General features: G+C 42.3%; 1 protein-coding gene across 4 annotated transcripts in view; it reads right to left on the bottom strand.

The window, feature by feature from the left end:
• Positions 1 to 26,577, bottom strand: part of BOD1L1 (biorientation of chromosomes in cell division 1 like 1) — a 55,607-nt gene that overhangs the window by 19,325 nt on the left and 9,705 nt on the right. The window contains exons 3-14 of one of the 4 annotated variants that reach the window (XM_084797293.1): positions 24,942 to 25,132; positions 23,838 to 24,452; positions 23,098 to 23,247; positions 21,490 to 21,656; positions 19,699 to 19,810; positions 19,082 to 19,220; positions 16,454 to 16,526; positions 8,939 to 14,897; positions 6,326 to 6,399; positions 5,233 to 5,317; positions 2,306 to 2,349; positions 481 to 541 (exon numbers count right to left, since the gene is read on the bottom strand). In XM_084797293.1, coding sequence (XP_084653419.1) covers positions 481 to 541; positions 2,306 to 2,349; positions 5,233 to 5,317; positions 6,326 to 6,399; positions 8,939 to 14,897; positions 16,454 to 16,526; positions 19,082 to 19,220; positions 19,699 to 19,810; positions 21,490 to 21,656; positions 23,098 to 23,247; positions 23,838 to 24,452; positions 24,942 to 25,132 — 7,670 coding nt within the window. Of the gene's footprint in view, positions 1 to 480; positions 542 to 2,305; positions 2,350 to 5,232; positions 5,318 to 6,325; positions 6,400 to 8,938; positions 14,898 to 16,453; positions 16,527 to 16,904; positions 17,036 to 19,081; positions 19,221 to 19,698; positions 19,811 to 21,489; positions 21,657 to 23,097; positions 23,248 to 23,837; positions 24,453 to 24,941; positions 25,133 to 26,577 lie in introns of those variants that run through there. The other 3 variants (XM_084797294.1, XM_084797295.1, XM_084797296.1) reach the window with 3 other exon arrangements.

The raw sequence follows: 26,577 nt of genomic DNA, 5'->3' as shown, positions 1-26,577 counted from the left end.
ACCAACAAAGCTCTACATGCTGGTTGAGAACAGAAAGAAAAGAAAGTCTCCTTTTGGAGCTAGTGGCCTTCAAAGGTTATGTGTAACATGGACCACTTACAGGAGTGCGACTTCTTGAACTGTTAGCCCAGTGAGCCCGTGGTCAGCTGGAAGTACGGCACAGCACTTCATGTCCACCATAGAAATCACACAAGACTATGAAGGCTACGCCAACACAGGACTAAGCCCACTGTGAGGTGACCGGCAAAGTTTAGTTAAGGTCACATACCACTTCTTAGCTGTGTAGCCAAATTACTCAATCTCTCTCAGCTATTTCCTTAAAACAACTGTGGTGCTCAATGTTCCCTTTACCGGACTACATAAAACTACACGACAACATCTGTGATGTAAGAGACTGTGCAGAGCACATAGAAGACTCTGAAAGAATAGTAATTATGATCAGCATGAAAATTTCTATGGTGGAACTCATTAACAACTCACCTTCTTTGTTTAGAGATTCACAGTGAATTTCTTCATTGATTCTTAACTCTGAGTTTTCAACCTAAATATACAATAAAAGGGTTATTTGTGGATAGTTTTACATAAACTTAATGGCAAGTAAGAAGGCACGTGTGTAACTGGCTGTTGATAACAATGCTGTCAGCACCAGGGTGCATGTTCTCTTCAGTTTGCCCACGCTCAAGGGTCCAGAGGGCCTTCTTTGTGCAAAACTGTAACCTATTAACTTATCAGGCTTCAGGGTTTATTCTCCTTGATTTAAAATCATCTTGGAAAAGCAAAATAATGAAGAAAAAGTTCAAGTTCCAGAATTCTGCATTCAAAGAGCACTTACAAATTCTCTGTATCTATAAAGACTCTGAGCGTGGTTAGTGCTCACACCTGTAACCCTGGCCCTCAGGAGGCCGAGGCAGAAGGGCTTTTCCAAGCTTGAGGACAGCTGCTCTACATAGGAAGCAGCAACAGCTTATACAGTAAGACCCTGTTTCAAATTCACAAACATCAAATCCTGAAGTATTTTTTTTGTCATACAATTACTTACTTGGCACTTGACTAATAAACTTGTGGTTTGAATGAGAATGACGCCCATAGTCTTAGATGTTTGAATGTTTGGTCCTTAGCTACTGGAACATTTTGGGAAGGATTAGGAGTTGTGGCCTTGTTTGAGGAGGTATATCACTGGGGGTAGCTTCAAAAGCCCATACCATATTCTCTCCCCTTCGTGTGTGTGTGTGTGTGTGTGTGTGTGTGTGTGTGTGTGTGTGTTGAGATGTGAGCTCTCAGCTACTGTTCCAGCACCACGCCTGCCTGCCTACCTGCTGTCATGCTCCTTGCCATGATGGTCATGGACTCTAACCTTACACAACTGTATAAGCCCCAATAAACTGTTTCTTTTAAGTGAAAACAAAACAAAAGAATTATATGACAAATTTTGTCAATCATACTTTATTTTAAACTACACAAAGTCTTGATGCCCTACAATATTTTACAAGCCTAGCTACAGACCCTCATAACTATGGAAAGTTGCCCACTGCTGGGGACTGGGAGTGAGAGGTGGCACATGCTTTCTGATGTTGTAGGTTTCAGCTTGGAGGGCAAATTAGAGATCTACCACAGAGGCTTCTTTCTTTTTAGCATTGTCTATAAATGACTTCGTACGGAATTGGAAAGTTGAATAAACTGAAGTTCACTAAACTGAGCCCACAGTGCCTGGCAGTAAGCAAAGCTCTTCCATTTCTTCCTGGATACGCAAAAGCATGGATAATTGAGATTTATGAGCATTTTATAAAAATGTTCACCCCGGGTGTTAGGTTCCCTACGGATACACTAAGGAAAAACAAAACCAAAAAACTTTCAAGGGATTCAAAGCAATTGTGAGGGAGCGCTTAGCTAGCTCAGTTGGTAGAGCATGAGACTCTTACAGCCATTGTGAGAATCACATCTGAGGAAAGTCTTTATGACAATCACAGTTCAGTCTCTTCAGACAAGCCTTCTACAAGCATAAAATGAAGTCTAACTCTCAAACTATTTTGTCTACAGTGCCAGGAAGATTTAAGATTTTATAAATGAATTTGCAGTTCCATTAATAATGAAAACCAGAAACCTCAGCGTTCTTTATCAAGGGATGTAGGTAAATACGGATCACGGCAAGTAAAAGCTGCTGGCAGCATGTTGAACTTGAGGGGGGAGCATGCTACCACATGGCCTCCTGTACAGACAAGTTTTCACACACCAGCTATCTCTTCTCTACTCATGCCCCAAACCAAAACAAACACCACCAACAGACCAAACTGTTACAGGTACTTACATTTAGTGAGTCACTCATCAATGAAGTTTCCGTCTGTAGTCCAGCTGTTCAAAAACAAGATGAGACACAAGGAGACTGTTTGAAATGTAGAGCAACACATTTAAAGATTTCCAGAGCAGAGGAATTGCACAAGACAACGTCAAATGACCTATTTTTGTGAATCGTAAAACTCTGACCAATCATTTTTTACAACCTGTGTTCTGCGTATTACCAGAAAAGCAGCTTGAATATTTACAATAATGTCTGTGGCCCACTAAGTCACTGCAGTGATTTAGCCATTTCAGTGATCTGCAGCTAAGGAAAAGGTGGAAGATCTTAATGCTATCTGCTAAGCTGCAGTTAACACTGACTCATTTAAAATTAATGCCATCACACGAAAGGTTAGATCCTTCCCCCTCAGCCATGGTCTGTTTATATTCTTTGGAACGTGAAGTACAAAGCCTACTGTTTCTCCTCAACAATGACAGAATATACATTTTTCTTTTAAACAGCTTCCTTCTATGTAAATAGATCTCTTACTGAATTGTACCTAAACACAGAATAATAGTGTAAAATTAGATATGGGAACCAAAGACTGAGAATGCATGAATATTTCCTTCTTGACAGTGAACACTGTGCACCATTGAAACACCCACACCATTTAACTAATTTATGCTTTAGATTATTTAACCTCACTATGAATGACTCAGCATTGTGGTGCAGTCTTTGAGCATGGTGAATTTCTGTATAGAAGGCTTTTAAGTCCATTTCGTATGTTTTTGTGCAGAAAGATCCCCTCTCTCTCAATTTCCCAGACAGCAGTCAAGATGTGGACCTACATGTAACGTACTGTTCCTTGAACTTGAGTGACCTGATTTCACTGCACCTTACTTGTGGCACACACCTTAGTTCTCATGGCACCTGGCCTATGCTTTTTTCAGGGAAATAATTTAAAGAGCTCAGTTAACTACAGTGGATATCGCAGCTGCTATCCTAGCATCTTCTGCAGGAACCCAGACTCTGGTATGCAGCACTATTCAGTAGCAGAAATAGATGGCTTGGTTTAATAAATTCCTTAGGATTCCTGCCTGAGCCAGTACAAAGCCATTTTCTTCAAGGCTATTCTTGAGAAAGCAGCTCTGTAGAAGGACAAGTGGGAAAGAGAGATGCAGTTCTTATTGCCTGTGCCTGCATCAGGTTTCAGTTCTGGGAGCTAGACTTTCCCTTAAGATATTATCTGTAGGGTTTTGTGTTGTTTGTCATCCGACTGCCACTGGCTGTGCCAGCTGACCTATATGATAGTCAACACTGGAGAGAGGGAAAAAAGAGAAGAGTTAGAACCTCAAAACTGAGAAGTTACTGCCCTTGTTGTGGCACTGATGATTGATATAATATGCCACAATCTACTGCTGAGCTACACTCTGACAGAGCAGTTCTTTTCTTCTTAATGTATAGGTGAGAAGAAAAGAATTTTCTACTGTTTTAATTTTTCTCATTCACATTCCTTACCATAATGGTTCTCAAACTGGTCTAGCCAAGAGGAGTTACTCCTTTCTGCTTCCACATTTACTCAGACACTTTTTTCTTTCATTTTTTTTTAAACATCAAAAGTATAAGAATAAAGTCTACCAAAGACTTATAGTTAATTTTGTTTGCAGATTTTTGATGTTGGTGGTGTTGATGATTAAAACCTAGGGCTTCTGGTATGCTAGTCAAGTGCTCTACTTACTGTTGTTGGATTTTAGTACACTTGTTAGTTACTTGTGGGCATAGCAGATGCATGGCCAAACTGAAAACTCCCTAATACAATCAAGAACTCATAAAAGCAGATAACATCCTAGTAGTATTAATGTGTGTTCTAGTAACTTTCTCTTTTTGTGACAAAGAAAGAAGAAAGTTTATTTTGGCTTACAGCACCCGAGGTGCACAGGACTATGACAGGGAAGGCTGAACAGAAGGTGGCTGCTCACACTGCTTCCACACCCAGGAAGTAGACTAAGTACAAAGTAGAGCTGGGCTATCACCCTTTTCCTCCAGTGAGGCTCCCCCTCCTAACGGTTCTATAACCTTTGCAAACAGCACCACCATTGAGAGACCAAATGATACAATTTAGAAGCCTGTGGGGACATTCCACATTCAAACTAACAACATTCTGGCTCTGGGGTCCTCAATAACTGTCCAGAGTATACAGTAGTCTTGAGACTAAAACATTTGAAAGCTCTTGCCCTAATCCTTTCTGATTCTGGGATTTTCTCCCTAAAAGTTTTGAGGCTGACAGAAGAGAATGTGGTAGATTGAAAGAGATGATGCAGGCCGAGACTGGCTTTGCTATTAGGGCAAAAGCTAGAGTCCCAGGGCTTAGGGCCAAGGTTGCCAAGTGAGCACATGACCAGGTGGTTATTGGAAACAAGCTGCAACAGTGCCTGCAAGGGCAGCAAGGGCACGGAGAAGCATGCAGGGAATACAGCTCCTGCCCCAGACAAGTCGTCTTCTACGACAATTATTTGGAGATGTCAGATTTAAACAATAACCCTGTATAAGACAGGATGCGAAAAAGGCTATAGTAAAAATGGAAGAATACAGGCTAACCTGGGAGCTCAGCAGTTCTGAGGGCGTATTGCACTTGCAGAAGACTGAAGCTCAGCCCTAGTGCACATGAAACGTGACTTACAACTGCCTCTAACTCCAGCTGCAGCATATCTGACAGCTGCCCAGGTCAACTGTACACACTCATGTGCACACCCACCTACCAGAATAGACAACATTTTGAATAAATCATTAATAAAAATAGGAAAATGAATTTTCTATGAACTACTTTAAAAGGCCAGAGGCAAATTCATAGTCTGTCAGTGTTTTTCCTCTAAACCGTCAACCAACTTTAAGCTGTAATGAGCGACAAACATATATGCAGGGACAGACAGTGTAAACGACTGCCATAAGCAGCCTACCTTCTCCACGCAGCTGTCCAACACAGGGGCTTTCGGGTGCTGCAACGGCTCCATGATTTTTATCTTCCTTTGAATGTACAGAAGTCTACAAGAATTCAAAGCACCACAAAATTAAGTGAGGTGAGACTAGCTGGCAACTGTGCTGAATTAGACCCCCTCCACCCAGCATCTAGAAGCAATTTAAAAATCTATTTTCCCATGAACTGAAAAATGAACATTTCAACATTTGAAAGGAAAACAGGAATCATCAGTTGAATCTCACATTTCGCCCATCAATGCTTCTCTTACTTGCAAAAGGTTAAACTCTAGCTTTGCAGTTAGATGTGGTCCTTCCTGACTGTTCCCACTTCCTTGCCTGACTGAAGTCCCCAAGTAGGGAGCCTGAGCATCAACCCCAGAATCCCCCATCCCTTCTCTTTGTCTACATTTCCTCTTCTAATAACCTTCAACTTGACTTTTAGAATTCTGTACCGATGTTCTTTTTCAAATTCTCTTTTCTGCCTGCCCTGTGCTCTCCTGGAGTAAGCTCCCTCTGCACTGGTGGTAACCCCTTCACTGCCAGTTTCTCACACATGGCTGGCAGGTGCTGAGCAGTCAGTCAAGAGACAGGAAACAAGAGTCTTAAGTGTACATGCTAAGGACCTAATAAAAATAACAAGACTTTTATTCAAAATATGAAACCAAAGAAAATTTAAGCAGAGCTATGACAAGACCCAATTTCTCTTTGTAAAAATATTGGGCATGGTGGTGTGAACCATAGGATAGACTGGAACAGAAGTTCAAGTCTAACAGGAAGCTGTAAAAGTCACTGAGGTAAAGGTGGTAGCTATGGGAACAGAAAGTCATGAACTCATGTTTTGTTGACAGCAGATTAAACACAGGTGACAGAGACAGATGGTGTCACGTCTGCCTTGAGGAGACAGAATTGATAGTGGCACTTTTTACTAGGATTACTGAAGTCCTTAGTTTTTTATCACATGTGGTGACAATAACACCAGTGTCACTAGTATGAGAAGAGGCAGCACTCTGCTTCTGTGTGCGTGGCTAACAGCACACCCCATTTAGTCCAGCCTCACTGAGCTACTGGTCTTACCTCAGTTGTTAAGTTTGCTGACATTTCCAATCCTCCTATACCCGTTGGTGGTAACTCCTCATTGCCTAATGAAACTCAAAAGAATTAACATAATTTAAATTTTTGAATGGAAAAATACATCTTGCACAGAAAAGAAACGGCATGCTATCTGGGAGTCAGAGCCATCTACCCTTGCTGATTTATTTCATTGTAAGCAAAAATGAATACACTGAGGGTGAAAAAGGGCTGGAAAAAGGCAGTGGATATTTGCTCATTTGTGGGGAATGGAATTATTTCTTGCTTGCATAAACACGTAGCTGGCCGGAAAGGGAGATACAATATTATTTGTGGAGATATCTAATTTCCTAGTATTGTTCTACAGTTAGCTCCATCAAATTTGTCCCTAATATATATGCCACATTCTGAACCCTTGAGATTTATAATATCCAATTAAAAAGAAAATTTATGGTAGACCTACTTTACTTCCTGACACAGTGAAACTGAACAGAAAATTAAAACTTTTTAGGCAGACCCAAGGACAAAGGAGTCTTCTCAGGAGGGCAATTTCATCACATCCTTTGTGGTTGTGGTTTCTTATTTTCCTCACCTGTCTCACACAGACGCTGACAAAGAAAAGCCTCCATTTTCCAAAGACCTTGTAAGTTTTTCCTTGCTAAAAGCCCTTTTATTTGTTCTTCCAAGGGACAGAGGCATAATTGAATGTAGTAAAACTGAGTCACAAAAACCATTGGGACATTCAACTCATTCTATGCAAAATGCAATGGGACAAATTAAAGTACTTGTTTCAACCTTCAGGACGCTTAAAAATTATTTATTTAATGTATATGAATGCTGTCTGCACATACACCTGCATGCCAGAAGAGGGCACCAGATCACATTATAGATGGTTGTGAGCCACCATGTGGTTGCTGGGAACTGAACTCAGGACCATTGGAAGAACAGTGCTCTTAACCTTTGAGCCATCTCTCCAGCCAAGAACACTTCTTTGAAATTTTTCTTTCATTCATTTTTTTTTTAAGATTTGTTTTTATGTGCATTCATGTTTTGCCTACATATGTATCTGGGCGAGGGCACCAGGTCCTCTAGAACTGAGTTACAGTTGTGAGCTTCCATGTGGTGTTGGGAATTAAACCTGGGCCTTCTGTATCTCTCTAGCATCTCTTTTATTCTTGAGATTATAAGTATATTTTTCTTTTCCCTTTCCTCCCTCCAAACTGCCACATACCTCTCCTTGCTCTTCCAAATTCATACCTTTGTTCATTATTGTTACATGCATATATATGTGTGTGCATATATATATATATATATGTATGTATAAGAGCATATAATATACTCAGTACATATAACATTACTTATACATACATTTTCAGGGCTATTTGGTAATGGACAACTAATTGGTGTGCTCTTCCCTGTAAAAGACTCCTTAGGACATTTCTTTCTTTTTAATTAAAAAAATTAATTAAGTAATTTATTCAGATTACATCTCAATTGTTTTCCCCTCACTTGTACCCTCCTGTTCCTCCCTCCCTCCTGCTTTCACTCTATTCCCCTCCCATAGTTCTGTGACTGAAGGGGATCTCCTCCCCCACCATATGGTCATAGACTATCAAGTCTCATCTTGGTAGCCTGCTTATTCTTTCTCTGAGTACCACCAGGCCTCCCCACCAAGAGGAAATGGCCAAATATGGGGCACCAGAGTTCATGTCAGTCAGTCCCCGCTCTCCACACAACTGTGGAGAATGTCCTGTCCATTGGCTAGATCTGAGCAGGGGTTCAATGTTTACTGCATGTATTGCCTTAGGACATTTCTTAATGCTGCTTGATAAACAGGGCTAAATCTACTAGCCTCAGCTTTCTGAAGCTAGGCTATGTGTGAGCACGGCTGGTTCCACTTTAAATGCTCATGACGCCATGGTTTATAAAGCTCGAGTGGAGAGGAATCAAGGTCCATTGGCTCTTTTAAGGCCAACTCAGAAACTGTGTTTGTAGAATACACTGTTCTGCACTTCATCCTAAACACTTACCATATTTGAATCACTGGCAATCAGTGTCACAGTGTCACAGGAGGCACAATTCACAGCTGTCCTTCCCCACTGATTATCTGCACCCCTAGAGCCTAGCATAGCAGTGACTGTACACAGCATCTGAAACCGGATAGCATAATAACTGCAACTATACTTTTGAAAGAGATTGCTGATTTCTAGAAGACTAGCATTTTCTGGACTCTCTCAAGAAGGAACACGTGCCGCCCCGACCCCCGCAAATATTCTGAAATGGAAATTAATGCATCTTATTTGAATAGCCATCTCAGTTAAGAATAAAAATAGGAGCTGGAATTGTATGTGGCTCAGTGAAGAGGATGTGAGAGGCGCTGGGCTCAATCCCCAGGACACCGCAAAACAAACCAAGCCAAACCAAGCCACCCCGAGGACAGAGAGGCTCGGAAACTCGCCAGTCACGAAGATCAACATGCTTAGGTGCCTCCTCTTAGCCTCTTGCCTCTTCTATACTGACATGTGAGCAATGGGTCTAGTTTTAATGTTTAAGACAAAGAATTTGTTTTAAAATCACCTATTAAAGTGTTAGAATACACAGTTATAAATGGACTCTCACCCATGCCACACCCATTATCCTCAGGAGGAACGGTGACATCAAGACTTCCTTCCCTTGCACCACCATGTCCTGTTTTCTCAGCAGACCCTTCACTAGTCCATGTGCCACTGTGGTCACTTTTTGGAGTCAATGGCCGCTCCTGTTTTGGAGCACATGGAGCGACTGCTGTGTGTGAAGCAGCCACTTTTGACTCTTGGCCTGTAATACATTTGGTGGTGGTTTTCAAGTTGTTCTCAGGTCCCTGCTGGTCAGAAGGGTTCTCTGGTGCAGCACCTGTGATGGGCAGCATGTCATCAGTTTTAGCACCAGCATTTACTGCTGCCGGACAGTGAATACTGCCAGAGGAGTCCTCAGCAGACTTCTGTTGTGGTCCTCTCAGACAACAGTTTGTCTGAGACAGCCTGTCAGACGCTGAGTCCCTTCTTACTATACCACTGGCTGTGCTACTGTCCCCTGCGGCCTCTGCCTCCGCACTTCTGTTCTCCCTCTGATCAGAGCTCAGCAATGTATTCTTTTCTTTTGCATTGAGGTTTTGACCAGAGTAGTCCTTGCCATGTTTCTCCTCCTCTCCTATGGACACAGCAGTACTTGGTTGGCTTGGTCCTGCAGAGGGCTCACAGGCTGCCAGTCTGTCATGCTCCCCCCTGGTGCTCACTGCCATCAAGGGACCCACTTCCTTGCCCGTCGTGACTGGCCCAGGGCACTGACAGTTACTTCCAGCCCCGAGGCTGGCCATGGGTAGTCCACACTTACTCTGATTTGTAGCTAAGTGCCCACCGCTTCCCTGTGGGTTGTGTGCGGCTGGCTGAGCGTCTTCGGGTCTGCTTGGGCTACTGCACGTTAGCACACACTCTGCTGTGCTGGTGGAGATAATGGCAGTGTCACTCCAACCTTCCTCTCTCACAGGGGCCTGGCCTTCATCTGCAGGGACAGCACCGATCATGACAGCTTCCCGTCCTTCAGAGGTGCTCGTGGAAATCATGGCAGTGTCACCCATCTCCTCTACCGGTATGACTGAGGGACAGGCTGCTCCCTGAGGGACAGCACTGGACACAGAGCCTTCACAGTCTTCCACTGAACTTGTTGAGATAACTGCACTCCCATCTGGAACAGACGATGCATTTCCACTTACACCAGAGACAGAGGCTTCACAGTCCTCTGCTATGCTGGTCGAAATGAGAGCACACTCGTCCTTGTCTTCCTTGCTGGTTGAGGCAAGAGGACTTTCAGCTTCAGTGGGAGCACTGGGCATAGGTCCCTCAAACTCCTGGGTGCTGACCAAGGCTGGACCTGCTGTGCTTTCCTCAACTGCTGCAACTGGCTGCTGTCTTTCAGCACATGTGACGGTGACAGCACTAGAGATAGGAACTTCGAATTCTTCCCCTATGCTTGTAGAAATCATGGCGCACTCATCCTTTTCTTCACTTCTGCTAGCAGTGGGTTGGCTCTCATCACCTGAAACTGCACTGGGCATGGGAGCCTCAAATCCTTCCATGCGTATTCTGGTGCCTTCCCTATTTTCTTCAGTGCTTAGCGTACACAAATGTCCTCCTCGCACATCTATAATTGCATTTATCTGAGGGGTCCAGTCACTTGTACTGGTAGAAATCATCAAGCCATTGCCTTGACTTTTCCTCCCAGCTAGGCTGTCCTTGTTGGAAACATCAGAACTAGCTGTAGAAGCCATAAGGGCATCACAGTCTTCATTTTCCACAGAAGTGATGATCCCTTCACCTTTGCCTCTGGGTGACGTGTGGCCAACTTCACATTCTGGAATGGCTCCAGATATGAGAACATCATCACTGCCCCTCACCAACCCAGTGGTAATAGTTGTATCTTCTACTGTTTCTTTCCTAGTAAGCTGACTGTCACTGTGATGAGAAGTGGCATTAGCCACAGGACCCTCACTACCACCTAGAATTGGTGGCCCTTCACTGTGTCCTGCAAAGGCACTGGTCACACTGCTTTCCACAATCCCTTTGGCACTGGAGCCAATATCGGTGTCTTTGATTTCCTTCTCTGCACCACTCATGCTATCAACATTACTGTCATTTGTATTCACAGTTGTCGCCCCAGCCTCAGCATCCACATGGTCCATCGTAGGGCCAATCTGACCGCTCTCCTCTCCACTCTCACAGACCAACATCCCTTCACTTTCTTCTAACCCTGTGCAAGCTGACGCGTGTCCAGTTTCATTTCCTCTTCCAGTACTAGTCACAACCCCTTCCCCCTCATCGTCCTCTTCTTTTGCACCTGTGCTGGTCACAATACCTTCATCATCACAGGGACCAGCAGCCACCAGAGGTACATTAGTAATGTCTTTGGCCTCTGTGCTGTCCATTGCACTCTCTGAATTTTCTTCTGTTTCAGAACTTATAGCACAGCCTTCCCTGTTGTCTTCCGAGCCTGTGCAATTTGCAGATGCTTCACCATCTTCTTCAGTAATTCCGGTGCTGGTGACTGCACTCTCCCCTTCTGTGCCATCATTTCCAGAGCCATCTCCTTCTTGGTTGGCACTTGCCTCTTGGGGTTTATCATCATTGACTTGGACCACATCTGCGCCTGTAACTACACGCTGCTCTTGGGTTCCCACTCCAGCTACCAAACAGAAGGTAAAGTTACTACTTCTTCCTTTGGCTTCAGTACATGTCACAGTGCCTTCTGTTTCTTTTTTAGGACCAACTCCTGTCCTATTTTCTTGGGACCCATCAGCATCTTCACTAGTCACAGACCCTGCTCTTATTTCTGTTCCAGCACTCGTAACAGCTCCATCACTTTCACCTTCACCAATGAAAGTAGCAGTCCCCTCGACTGTACAGGAAGCACCATTACACTTTTCCTCAGAGCCTGCGCTGGTTACTGCATCATCTTTCTCCTCTGCTGTGATACTGTTCACACTGGCTTCAGTTTCAACTGTATGAGCAGCCAAAGGGCCTGCTACTTTGCCTTCTGATTCAGCTACAGCACACTCTCCACTTTCTCCTTCCTTGGAACTTGTGAGCAAAATCTCACTTTCAGCTAATCCTTCTGTGACAACACCCCTACCCTCTTCAGCTGCAGCAAAAACAGTGCACTCATTGGCTTCAGCCTCCACTTGGACGGTGTGGCTTCTAGGGCATGTGCCCATCATGAAGCCTTCGTCAGCCTCGATACTGGTACAAGGTAAAGGCATCCCATTCCCTCCTGTTTCTGACGAAGTGGTGGTGGCATCCCCAGCCTTGCTTGGGTTGGACATGATGCCTTTGTCCTTCCCTTCAGAACTCGTAGCAATGAAAGCTTTGTCACGCCTACCAGACCCAGCGGCCACCCTCTCCGTTTTCCCGTGCCTCTGCTGTGGCCCAGAGGCAGTGTCCTGCCTAGCACTGGTGTCTACCTCATTGTTGTCAGTCTTCTTCTCAACATCAGCTGGTACTTTTTTACTGTCTTCTGGATCTCTACTATGCTTCCGTCTGAGTGTGTCCGCTTCCTTCCTTGTGCTCAGGTCCACAGCATGCTCAGCTGAAGCACTGTCCTGCTTGACTTCAGGCTCTACACACAGATCACTCTCTTTCTTGGCTGTGCCCATCAAGCCCCTCTGTTTGCTAATGCTCTTATTCTCCCCAGTTGTGCCCGCTGACTTGCCAGCAGCAGGTATGCTCGCTTTGCTTTCCTTACTATACAGCACCGTGGCCTGGCTATCTTCGGAAAGGTGCCTTTTGCTACTGATGCTTGCTTTTGTTGGCGTATCTAATGTGGGGCCACCATTACCTTCTCTGTTGCAATTTGTCTTATGGACTTCTGCCTTCTTAACAGTCAAACTTTGGTTAGAGATATCGGAATGATTTACAAGAGAGGCACTGGCTGTGCCACCTTCTGAAATGGCTTCTCTGTCAACTCTGGGCATGGTACTTGAATCATGAGACTCTTTCTGAGGAACAACAGTCACAGAGCCTAAGGATGACGAGAGGGCAGAGTCTGTAGAGTACTCAAGAGAGGCGCTGCCTTGAGTGCCACATTCCTCAGTGGCTTTGGACATGCCTTTCAAATTCTTCTGTCCCCTCTCGTTTTCTGATGGGATCCTACAGACTCTCCGACTCACTTCAGAGTCCACATTGACTTCATGGGCTCCTCGCTGAACTGGCTCTCTCTCCCTTGGAGCAGGCTTTGATGCAGTACTTTGGCTATACACCTTCTTGGTCAAGGGGCCTTTATGGTCAGCATGCTTTTCAGAGTTGCTAGTAACTGCTAGTCCACGCCCTGATTTACAGGTCACAGCTGCTGGTTTTGAATCTACCATGGAAGTTCTTAACTCATCCTTTAAAACTCCAGCAGCAGCTTTAGGTTTTGGAACATTTTCACTGTCTGTGTCTTGCTGAGAACTGTTACTGCTGATGTCCTGGGTTTTAGAAAGCTCAGACACATTGTTGACAGCTCCCTCAGAATCAACTTCCATTGGCTCTTGTTCAGGTATTGACGAGGTGTCACTGCTTTTTTTCAGTCTCTGCAGAGAGGAACTACTGGCAGTGCCTGAAATGTTCCCTGCTAACTTATCTTCCCTGGCCATTTCCTGTGACATGCTTCCTCTTCGGTTTTCAGACAGCCTTCTACTTAATTTCTTGTCTGTGACTGAGCCATTCCCTCTGCCCTTTTCATGACTGCTGCCAACTTCTTTACTATCCTTGTCATCTGGTTTATTTTCTTCTTTCTTTTTCATGTCTTTATTACTGTGCTTTAAGCTTCTGCTTTTGTGCCCATCTGAGAACTTTCTGTCGAGTTTGGAGGAGGTTGCATCTTTCTCTGTCTTATGCTTCTCTTTAGTCACGGCTAACTTAGCTCTGTGCCCAGCGTCCTTCTGCGTGCTGTGTGCTGAAGGGACGGCACCCTCTAACGCAGGTTCAATGACCGATTCTTCTAAAGATCTGTCCTCAAGTTTGGACTTGCGCTGCCTTTCTGGGTCGCTGTCTTCTGTGTTCTTCTCCTTATCAGGCTTTGGAGTTGTCACCTGCTTTGTGACACCTTCTTGTGATTCTGTTTCAGAAAGCTTTATTTGTTTGCCTTGACCTTTTGATTTAGACTTCACCGCAAGCTTCTCTTCCACCAGGCTCTTTGTTCTTCGTCTCTCCCTATGAAGAAGCTCTTCTGGCTTTGAACCGCTATCGACATTAGTGGAGTCTGTCTCACACTTTTCTTCAGAATAGCTCTCACTTCTTTTCTGCAATGTTGCACTGTGCTGCTTGGAGCTTAGAGCATCTTTCTGAACTTTAGAGTCACTTGACCTTCTTGATTTGTGCTCGGCCTTGGTTTTTTCAGACAATGGATGCTTCTCCTTTTTGTTATCTTTACGTGCATGGTCATCTGTTTTTATAGTGTACTCAGAAACTGGCTTTCCATCTCTACCCAATACTGACAATTTCCTTTCATTCCTGTGTTTACTTTTACGTTCAGTTTTATCATCTGAAGAAAGTTTCATTTGTTGACTTTGCTTCTGAACATTTTCCTCTGTTTTTAAGCTTTTTTCAGAAGAGTGAAGTTCAGTCTCCTCACCTATTTTATGCACACCATCACCTTTATATCTGTGTTTTGAAGACTTTTCTTCAGATGGAGCCTTCTCTTTTTCAGGTTTCTCCCTGGCCGACTTTGCTTCTTTTTTAGGCAGGCCTTTCCCATGTGTTTCAGGATCATCTTTCTTTTGATATTTTTCATTCTTAAGGGTGCTTTTCTGCTTCTGGAGTTCTTCCACATTAATTTCTGAGCGGTCTGCTTGCCTTTTTCCGTCTCTTGTATCTGTTTCTTCCTGAGCTCCTTCAATTACAACAGGGGTAGATACACGTCGCTTATGTTCTCTTTCTACTTTTAACTCAGTTTTGTTTTCATCAGCTGAATGCAGGCACTCGGAAAGCCTCCGGGCAGGTTTGTTTGGTTCCCCTTTTCCATGAGTATGCTTCAGGTCCTTGGAGGAGGACTTTTCTTTTTCACAGTGCTATTGGAAAACAAAGTGAGACATGTTTTAGAGACAAACTTACTACTTAGCTATGTTTATTTATTATGTGAGCTCTAGAACATCTGAGGCACCTCTGCTCCATGGATGATGTAGCCCATGGCAAGTACCAGGTCACACGCTAAGTCTCACATTCTTCCCAGCTTTACAGAGCAGTTCTTTCACCCAACTGGCCCATGCATTTAGGAAGTCTTCAATACTATAAATAAATATAACTTACTAAGACCCAACAGTCCTTAATAAATTTAAGCTGAGGAAGGGATAGTCTAGTGTACTTTTCAATATAAAAACACAGAGACCGACAAAGAAATAAAGGCTTATTTTAAAAATTAGAAACCCAAACCATCTATAGAAGTCATGTGGACTCAGACTATTTGTACAATATTCTATATATAAAACCCCAAATGTACATGGTAACTGAGTAACAATATAAGCACAAACATGTGACATAAGAATATGCACACATGTGTTCTGGGGCCATGCTAGGGAAGCCTGCATGCACTACCTAAACTTTCCTCTCCACCCCAGTTTTGGCACTTAGTACATTGACACGTGTATAACATGAGATAATTTCCATAAAAAACTACCACAAAGGAAAGTTAAATATTTAAATATATGCAGTAACATATCAGGAATATACCTACATATGACTCTAGTTTCTTACTTTCTTTTTAAAAACAATATTTATTTATTAATTATGTATACAGTGTTCTGCCTGCACACCAGAAAAGGGCACCAGATCTCATTATAGATGGTTGTGAGCCACCATGTAGTTGCTGGGAATTGAAATAAGGACCTTTGGAAGAGCAGTCAGTGCCCTTAACCTCTGAGACATCTCTCCAGGCCCAACTCTAGTTTCTAAATAAAGAAATTTACTGGCTATTAACAATTACTAAATTACTAGTGTCTCTACCTCAGAAACATCATGATGGGGGAGGTATAGGACTATGGATATGTTTATACAAATAAAGACTTAAATTCAGGTAAAGCCAAAATCTGACCCAAGAAAATAACCTAACACGGGGGACTTAAAATGACCACATTTTGGACACAACCTTAGTGCCAGATACAAGCTGGCACTTCAGTACATTGGAGGGCACTCATTCAATATGGCACTAGCCAATCATTAAATAATTATGAAGCTTATGAAGTAGCACAAATGAACAAAGTCTCAAAAAACCTTTTTGTTAGAGTACTTCCCTTCCAAAAAACTATGTGCATGGGAAACCAACGAGATAAAGCAGAAGACCGATTATGGAGGGTTTTAGCTTCCTCTTTCTTCTTACTATTTTGTTATTGCTATACAAAAGAAACAAGGTGAAATGGGTAAGGAAGAGAACTAACATCTACACAAGTCATATGCATCAACTCATCAAAACACGGAACTCAGGCCAAGTGGGATGCGGCTTAAGAATGCTAAGCGGAATGGTTTTCAAGGTACAATAAGGAAAGGTCATATTTTGCTATCTCACTGCAGATAAATCCTCCACGTCCCACATGTAACAAAGGGCACTGACAAGGGCTTCGCTGGGACATACCTCACTCGTTTTGGGGGCTTCCTTGGATTCCTCCTCAGCCGGCGGTTTCTTTCTGGAATTCTCCTCACCATTCCTGAGAGGAAAGCAAATCGCATATGAACTTCCAATCTGAAGCTAAGACTCTAAAGAAAGTGGAAAGAAAATCTTTTCTTTACTCGCTTCCTTTGTGGAGGCTGGTTCCACTTAAATTTAAACCATCCTTTTAGCTAGCAGAGAGCACAATCCAAGTGTAGCATGAACTGTTTCTCATGCTAAAGATAAACATGTTACAAGGACAATTCCTACAAAGACATTTGAAAGTCTCACCATCTTTTCAATGAACAGGGAGGCCTTTTTTGACTCAGAGATATACAAAAAAGATACAAATAAGTCTGAGAATTGACTCCTTTCTCTGAGTAAATCTACTTGAAGTTTACGATTAATTTACAAAATAGTAGTGATGGACTGTTACCCTTTTAGAGGACCTGGGTTGGGGTCCCAGCACCCAGATGGCAGCTTACAGCCATTTGTAACTCCAGTTCCAAGTGATCCAACACCATCTCTTGGCCTCCATAGGCTCCTGCACATATGTGATGCACATAAATGTGTGTAGACAAACACAATACGCATAAGATAAAAAAAATTAAGGAAATTTTTGAAAAGACTTGCAAATTAATGAAAACAGTAAAAACTGTAGACTATAGACCATGGTTTAACATAACCTCATAGCTTCTTTCTTTCTTTTTCTTCTTCCTCTTTTTATTTGTTTTTCAAGACAGGGTTCCTCTGTGTAGCCCTGACTCATTTTGTAGACAGATGGCCTCAAACTCAAGTGATCCACCTTCCTCTGCCTCTTTAAGTGCTGGGATTAAAGACATGTGCCACCACACCTGGCTTATAATAGCTAGGTTCAAGAGTCTCTTTGCCTTTGTAATTCTTCAATAATTAGCAATAAAAATACTGTACTTAAAAAAATAAAATAAAATAATAGAAATGACATTAGTTGCCGCAGGCCCAGACAAGATACTTTTACAAGTGTTTCCAGGGGCCCATAAACTCAACTTCTGAAACTCAGTGAAAATGTTATGTTTATATATGTATACTTTCTGGGGTAGAAACTAAAGCTTCTGTCAGATTCATACAAAGTTAATTAAAAAGTGACTTTAAAATGCTATGGATATCAATACAATGGAAGAAGATAAAAACAAACTCCAAAGCCTTCATAAACACACAGTAATACCTATATTCAAGGTGAGACATTCTATGACCACATTCTCTCTTTTCTTCTCTGACAGATTGTTGTTTTTTATTTCCATTTTTCTGTTGTAGTACAAGTCATTGCCATGGGTGCATCATTTCTGCTTTTTTACTAAGAATGTCAAGGTCAGCAAGATGGCTCATAAGGAAAAGCTGTTTCCTGCCAAGCCAGGTGGCCTGACTTCTATCCCTGGGCCACAAAGAAAATAATGCTTCCCCTACAAGTCCTGGATTGCCGAATAAAAACTGAATGCCATGTGTGAGATGCCTCCCCACAGCTTGTTGGTTGGGAAGGGGTCTCAGAGATTCCCAAAACAATACTGGCTATTGTTACTTATCTTGGTTGCCACCATAACTTGGTGGTAAGATCCCACTGCTGAAAGAAACCACACACCTTGGTCACAGGACATGGAGAAATCAAGCTGGCAGTACTCTGAAATATTTTCCCCTGATGGTTAAATTTTACAATGTCAGAAGGTGTTAACCAGGCTCCTGGGGATGGAGGGAGTCACCAACGGTCCTTCAGAATGTGGCCCCTGTGAGGTACAATAACGGCCAGCAGGCAAGCGGTGCAATAACGACATGGATGTCATGGATGTAACTAATCAATAATGGCATGGATGCTATGGACGTAACTAATCAATAACGGCATGGATGTCATGGATGTAACTAATCAATAACAGCATGGGTGCTATGGACGTAACTAACCAAGTTCTGGGTGGATTAAGGTCTGATCCACAAGAAGAAACACATGCTGACACTGTAAATTTGACCAAAAAGGCATCATTGGGGACCTTATGGGACCCAGGGGTGAACATACTATCATTATTTTGCTGAAAAGGTATATCAAACTGCCCTATAAATTTTTATTTCTAAAAATGCCAGGTATGATGGCACACACCTTTAATTCTAGAGGTGGAGAGGCCGAGGCAGAAGGATCACTCTGAGCTCAAGGTCAAAGTACCAGGACTATTTTCTACACCCATAGCTTAGTGCAGTTCTGGGACCTCAAAAGAGATGTTTCTTTGCGCAAAAGATAGTTGTTAACAGAGAAACTCAGAATGCATCACAAGTGCAGAGATTAAGTAAAATAAACTGTTTTTAATGAGGTGATAGGCTTTTTTCTCTATATCCCTGACAGTCCTGGAACTCATAAACAAATAAAACTCTTTTTATTTGTTTTTCAAGACAGGGTTCCTCTGTGTAGCCCTGACTCATTTTGTAGACCAGATGTCCTCAAACTCAAAGATCCCACTGCTTCTGCCTCCCCCGTGCTAGGATCCCAGTTAGACACCATCACACCCAGCTACTTTTTACGATAGTCTATGAACACTGTTCTTCTGAAAGCACATCAGTCATGTAACAAATAGAACACAGAAGATAAAAATGTACCTTGAATCTTTTCTTCTTCTTTTGCTTAAGGCTACTTTTTTCTCTAAAACTTTCCGTTCTTTAAGGACTTCTTTAATCCTTGGGGCTTTGGGCTCCAAAGTCTTGGTTGATGAGTCTTCCAAGTCCATATTACTTTTGCCTAGAAAATAAATAAATAAGCTTTATTTCAGAAGACAGTTTTGTAACGGTGCTATATTCACTTTTCATTAAAGTTTTATAATCATTATAAAACACAAAATAGCTTTGAATGGGTCTGTTTCTGCTAGGAAAAAACTTTTTGTATTTACTGTGCCAGATAAAAGTCAGCACAAAGGCTGTAGCATAGCTCTGGGGCAGAGCTTGAACTTGGCCAGTTCGTGATCTTGAGTTTAATCCCCAGCATCAGAGGCAGTAACAGGAAAGGAAAAAAAGCAAAGATGATGTAAAGTATAGGCTAGCTGTGCTATCATCACCAGAAATGCTACTAAATCCATCCAACCATTACTGCAGAATAAATTACTTCCACCCTTAGGAACAGATCACTTCATTACACAGAATATGCCACAGCCAATATGAGACTACCTAGAAAATGATGGTGTGTATAAGATGCTCTCAAGTAACAGTAAGATCTGCTATACCTTGGCTCTTTGCTTTGGAAGACTTTGTCTTTTCTGCTTTCTGTTTTCGTTTTTCTTCAAGTTTCTCTCTATTGATTCGTCTTCTTAAAACTCTCTCTTCTTTTTCTTTAGCCTAAAACCATAAAATTGCCTGAAGATTATCAGGTAAAAGCAAAGACACTCTGAGAAATGAGCATTCACATATGTTAGGGTGGGGAAAGAAAAAAAAAAAAGACAGTACATCTCTGAGGCAGTGATCTGGTCCAGCAAATATGAGGCTTTGGATGTGATTCCCAAGTATTCAAAGTTGCTCCTGCCACACATTGCACCCACCGCCCCCAACAAAGTTTTTAATTTGTTTGTTCTTCTGATGTTTGTACACATCAATGGAATATACAGAAGCACACATAAATCAGTCTGAAAAGATAGCTCAGTGGTTAAGAGCACTTGCTGCTCCTGCAGAGGATCCAGGCTGTTCTCAACACCCATATGATAGCTAACAGCCATCACTACCTCCAGTTTCAGGGGATCTGACACCTAAACTGTGCAGGCACTAGGTACACACATGCACACAGACAAAACATACACACAACTGTTTTTTAAAAAGGAAGTAGACAGTGGCTATGTGCGGATGAGAATGGGTATGACTGCTCTGATTTGGAAGCTACCAGATGACAGAAGGCACAGGGAGGAAAACCTTTAATTATTATTTTAGAATGCTATTGGTTTGAAGAAGGAAAGGCCTGCTCTGAGAAAAGGTGATTTAACAAGCTAATTGTTACAACTAAAAGACTAAAAAACAAAACAAAATAAAAATAAAACAAAACAAAAAAAACCAACCAATCCTACAAAAACCATGAATATCAAACCTAAGTATGCCCAAAAGTCTTCATAACTTCTCAGTTATTCCTAAAGGAACTGCTGAAATGCAGATTTAAGTGACAGGTAGTTTCTACAGCCAACCTGACTTGGCAGTTACACTCCTGGGCCTGAGCTGAGGCCCTGGGACTTTCTGCTGGCAGAATTTCAACTAGGGAAGTTCACAATCATTCACCCCTTTCTGGCTCAGAGCTCAAAGACAAAATTTCAAAAATCCCAAGTGGGTGCATGGCTCTTATCCAGTATCCTCTCTAAAAAGTAAGGCTGGAAGGGGAGCTAGCTAGCAATCACACTTTGTACTATTTTTTTCAACAATAATTTCTATAAATCTTGAAAAATTTAAAAATATTTTCATATTCCTTACTTTGTAAGCCCCTAATTGTAAGAAACAAATGAAGTTTGTTTAATAAACATTCAATAATCGATCGTACTTGATAATTGGAAGCATTCTCAAACCCAGGGAATTGGTGGACTGTGTTTCCCTCAATATTATACTAGGTGCACACTGTATGTTTCTGTGAAGTGAGCTACGTGGATACAAGCATTTTCCTAACATGACCCTGACGGTTACCTTTGTGACTATTCTACATAGTTCCACGGCAAGCTCCCTGAGGGCAGGGCTATGTCTGCTGTGTGCATCCTAGTACCTTGCACAGACTATTATTCAAATGTTGTCAACCTGGTATAGCAGGCTAAATCACAGGATGTCAACCCGTGGGTTGTGACCGCTGTGAGGGGACTGGCCTTTCCACAGGGGCTGCCTATCAGATATCCTGCATACTGAACACTTACATTGCAAGCCATAACAGTAGCAAAATTACAGTTATGAAGTAGCAAGAAAATAATTTTAAGGTTGAGGTCACCACACCATGAGGAGCTGTATTAATGGTTTAATAACTACTGCTAACTCAGCAAGGGGTCAGCTGGACTTACGATGGACTGCCGCCGTTGTTCCACTGTGAGTTCATCATCAGAGTCACTGTAGTACTTTGAGTAAAGATACGGTTTGTGAACATAAGCATGCCGTACACTTCTGGATTTTCCATCAGTAGACTCGCTGGTTTGTTTGTTTGGTTTATTCTGTTTATTTTTCTCTTCATCTGGAAAGAAGTCAATATAAAGAGTGAATGCTTCTGTCAACTAGAATAGCATCACCATGTCGTATATGCAGCAAAAGACACCAATATTCTTCAAGTATACGTAAAAGGTCAAAGGGGTGTGTGTATGAGAAAATTAAGAAACTGACATTAAAAAAAAATTACAATTCACCTTACATATAGATGCAGACCAAGACAAATTAGACATTTGTGTTATTAAAAGAAATAAGAAGCACAGATGAAAGCTGCACGGAGCTGATCTGAAGGAAAAGAAAGGCAGAGCAGGGCAGGCTCGGAGCTAAAGTCCACTCTGGCCCTGGAGCTGTGTGCTTTTGCAGGCTCAACATGGAAGCCACACACACACTCCACAGACTGACTGCTGCTAGGCCTTACCTGACGAGGATCTGAAGGGAAGCATCCACTCAGAGGTTAGTAGACCATTTCTGCTGTTCTAAACTCAGTTTCCCTTTACTGTTTACTCCACCTTGGTTTTACTAACTCAGGAGCCCAATTAGTTGAAGGTGCTGGAACCATCTTAGCCTACTGTTCCTCCCATCAGTTGTTTTAAACAATATATTTTGACAAATAGTTAACTCTTGTGAGTGGACTTGATATAAATTTGTCACTGTAAGTTGAGGAAATTGGGTCTTGTAGCAAGACTGCTTAGGGCGAGAGACACAAGGGCAGGCAAGTATTTCAGACCAAAGTTCTAGTGAACTTTTCTGGTTGATCATAGTTTATCCCAATTATTGAAATGATGTGAAAGAAGCAAAGTTACCCACAATTCTCGAGAGAACGTACAGTGGGTTCCTGTTGGAACATTCTGGAGTTGACTCTGCACACTCCATCCCTTCTCTAATTTGACTGTCTTCCTTAGCTGGATCAACCGTATTGAGTAGACGAGCATTTGTTGTTATTTGAGACAGGCTATCACACTAGCAGGACAGCCTAGAACTTCCAATATAGCCCCAGCTAACAGTTAGTCTCCTGCCGTAGTCTCCCAAAGGGTAGGCTTTTCAGCACAGGCCAACAAACCTGACTAGTATACCAGCTTTTGGTGTGCTGTTAGCCCTTTTGGGAAAACAGTTTTTCAAAGGGTGCTCTTTAGCACCCCTAAATTTTCAAGTGGTAGCAGAAGTGAGGGTGGCCTTCTAGCTTGTCCTTCTGCCAAATGCCATCCTCACAGTGACCCATGAGCAAAAGCAGCTGTGTGTGCACTGCCTTCTCTCAGTCTTGCCAGAGCCTCAGGTGATGGAGCTGGCCATGGAGCACTGAGGCCTGCTGAGGGCTAGTGCACATACAAGGTTAATTAGACCTCCCTCGGCTCAGACAGAAGCCAATCTGTAAACACAGGCAGCAGGCTCTTGCTATGTATGCCACACAGTCAGGAAGCAGCTATTAGGATAGAACACAAGTCACAGAGACACTGAGAAAAGTGCATTACCGTCTGATGTAATCTCGCCTTCTTCCATGCTATCAGACATAACAACTTCCTCCTCTGTGTCTTCTTCAAAGGATGAAAGGTCGCTGGTGTGGACCGAGCTAACAGTGATATCAGTGAGACCATCCACATCAGAATCTATCAAAGAGTAATCTTCAAGAAGAAAATGAAGCAAAATAAATAGTTGCTCACAAGAACGGATTCAAAACCTAAACCCTAAATATCTTAATAAAATACAAAGGTAAATTAGTAACTTGCAAAAATAACTATTAATTTGTAACATAAGGCTAAACACAAATGTAAATTTTAAATTACTGATGTATTATTATTATTATTATTAATTATTATTATTATTATTATTACTGCTGCCACCTCATATTTTGAACATTAGCAAATACATCCTAAGCTGCTTGGAACAGTGTGAATAAATGGTAACACAAGTTATAAAGTTCATAGCTTTTCTGTAATTTTCTTTGTGACTAGACACATCAGGATAGTAAAGAAGTTACAAATATTTATTGCCTGTAGCCCAAATGAGGCCTAATTATTTAGCTCAGGCTGGCCTGGATCCTGCCATTGGCATGCCCAGTGCTGGGGTTACTGCTGTGTGCCACCATGCCCAGCTCATTACGTTTACTGTCTTGCAAGTTTTCAGGTTCTGACATGGAAGGCAAACATGACACCGTCCGTCCTCCTCTAAGCAGCATGCTGATCCTGACAGCCATGCGGACGTGAGCACGCACCTTCCTTCAGGCCCTCGGTAGCCCTGGCTCTGCTGCTGACTCTTTCAGAAGGAAGCTTCGTGCTCTCCACATCTTTGTCCTTTGCCTGTTTCTCATCTTTTGCTTTCTGTGTATCTTCACTCCTTTTGGAATGATCAAGTTTCTTTTCAGTCTTTTCCTTCTTTTCTTTCTTTCTTTCTCCTTTCTCATTACTGTCCAGTTTCTTTTCTCCTTTGTCTGTTGATTTAGTTTTTGAGTCAGTGCTTTCTTGCTGAGCATCCTTACTTTGTAATAGGAAGCTACTATTCTCCTTTGTATGATTTTTAGTTTCTTCCACTGGACAAGGGAGATCGCTGGGTTCTTCTGACTTGGGTGCAGTTTCTATGCCCTCCCCTCCGGAATCAGCGGGAGCCTTTTCTCTCTCAGCCCCATCCTCTGAGGCTCTCTCCTTGTCTACGCTGATGTCAGTGCTTGGCTGAGAGGAGAGTTTTCTGGACACTCTCTCGCTGGCCTTGGCATTTGACATTTCTGTTGAAGCTCTGGCAGCGTTAGCTTCTTGGTTAAGAGAAGTTATGGTTTCCAAGATTGACATGGCATCACTCGCTACATTAGCACTGGGCCCAGGAGCGGGAGCACCTTTAAGGAGAAGATAAGATTTGGAATAAATTTATGCAAAAAGCATAACCTTCTACTTCACCCACACTACACATCACTGCTATAGGCTATGCAGAAATGCGAGTTCCTGTAGGCTTTCAGGTACAGTGCTGGTATACACACTCCGAAATTTCCGTCTCCTGAGTACACAGTGTCTTAAAGGAAGGGCACCAATACATCTGAGAACATTCCAGTTATACGAAGAATGTCTTCACTATTTCAGTTACATCCTCTCTTAGAGCGAGCATGCACACATACAAACTCATCATTATTAAAATGCTTTTTAAAATTAATTTCAAAAAAGAAATGTCATATCAGTTGAGGGATTTGAGCAATACTGAAAGTACATATAATTTCACTCCAGAGCCAAATGAAGCAATGCATTAAAAAAAAAAAAAAAAAACCAAACACCTCTCCCTAGGCAATCCGACCAAGAGGAGCACAGGAACTGCAAGAGTAAAAGCAAAGCACCTTGGGTAATGACGGAAGAGTCAGGCTTCTCATCGTCAGGAGCTGTGCTGCCAGTTGCTTCCTCTTTGTGATTTAATGTGGCCAGAAACTCATGCACAGCTTTTTCCACCTGAGGTCTAAACGTGTGGTTGATCTTTGGATCCACAACCTGAGAAATAATTCGGTCGATACCAGACTCCAGCATTCCTGATCTGAAACATGGTAATTCACAGAAAAGTAAAGAAATAATTTTATGTTATCTACATAGATTATTTTAAATAAAACAGCATCTATTATATATATGCTCAACCCTCAATCGTCTATTCAAGAATTTAAAACAGTAGTGGTTTTAGGTTTGCTATACTACAAAAACATTTGTAAACTGCCCACCAACGTGTCACTGGTAGAAAGGCTAACACATGAAAAGGCTTTGAAGTAGCTCCAGCAGCACAGAATGGGGGAGACGATGCTTCTCTCAACCTTTATCCCTGGAACACGACAGATGAGTTCCAGGCCTAAAGTAAATCTCTGGTCTCTGAAACTTTCTTTTTTAAAAAATAGTTAAGTCTTAGAGTTTCCAGTTAAAGTGAAGAATATACACAAAGTATAATTTTATCAAATTGATAAACAAGAAGCAAGGAAAACAAAAATAAAACTCAAGATATTTCACTTTCTTTTTATTGCCTTCCTGATATAAAACAGGATGATTTAGTCACTCAAGAGGTAGTCTACGTAAAAGGCACCATGCTGGCCACCACGCAGCTACAAACCAAACCTGCACCCTGTGCTGGTTAAGAGACACAGACACAAGTAAAGCACACCATGTATTGTGGGGAAAAAGGAGAGTAAGGAATGATTGGCTGTGTCCAATATAAGTTGGGAAACACACCACAAAGAGAAGACACTGAGCTGCGTCTTGATGTCTATAGAAGAGGAAGGGAGAAAAGAGTCTCCAAGTCAAAGGAGCATAAGAGGACAGAGGAGTGACGATGGCACTTGTGTAAAATGTCAGCTGAGCAAAATAGATTTAAGAACACATTTCTTCCTAGAATGTCACAGGAGAAATCAAAGTACCCAGAGCAGTGTTGGGAGACTGAGGCACTAGTCACCTCCACCTTCTTGGGGCTCCATCTTTCTGGATAGAACGGGTGAGGAGGTGTTGGTCCTTCCATTGTCAAATGCTTTTTCTGAGTGCACCTGTCTGAAGTGAGGGTGGACTGGATTTCCAATTCCCGAGGCACTTTGAAACCATGTGCTACTATACTTCTACTTATGTGGGACATAAAGAAAAATGAGCTGACATGCAACAAAGTAGGTTATCTGCTTTTTAAAGTTCAAGATTAAACAACAGGATGCAAATCCTGAAAACACTGCTGTACTTCTAAGGGTTTTTTGTTTTGTTTTGTTTTGTTTTTGTCCCATTTAAAGGTGATTGCAAATGTAGCAGAAATAAAGAATCACGAAAAATTCTTCCTGTAAGGCATAAGTACAAAGGCATAAAACTAAAGAATAAAACCTACTGGACCCGAAAATACTGCTTTAGTTGCCTTCTCTGTTTCCCAGTATTTTGGCTTCTGTTCTTAAATGTAATCTTCCTTTCCATGGAGGTCAACTCTGATTTCATGTAAAATGGAGTCCAGAGTTACTTGGGGTGGTC

The sequence above is a fragment of the Acomys minous genome, assembly GCF_964271855.1.
Source record: "Acomys minous genome assembly, chromosome: 10".
Lineage (NCBI taxonomy): Eukaryota > Metazoa > Chordata > Mammalia > Rodentia > Muridae > Acomys > Acomys minous.
The sequence above is the reverse complement of the archived record's forward strand: the minus strand, read 5'-3'. Positions and strand labels throughout refer to the sequence as shown.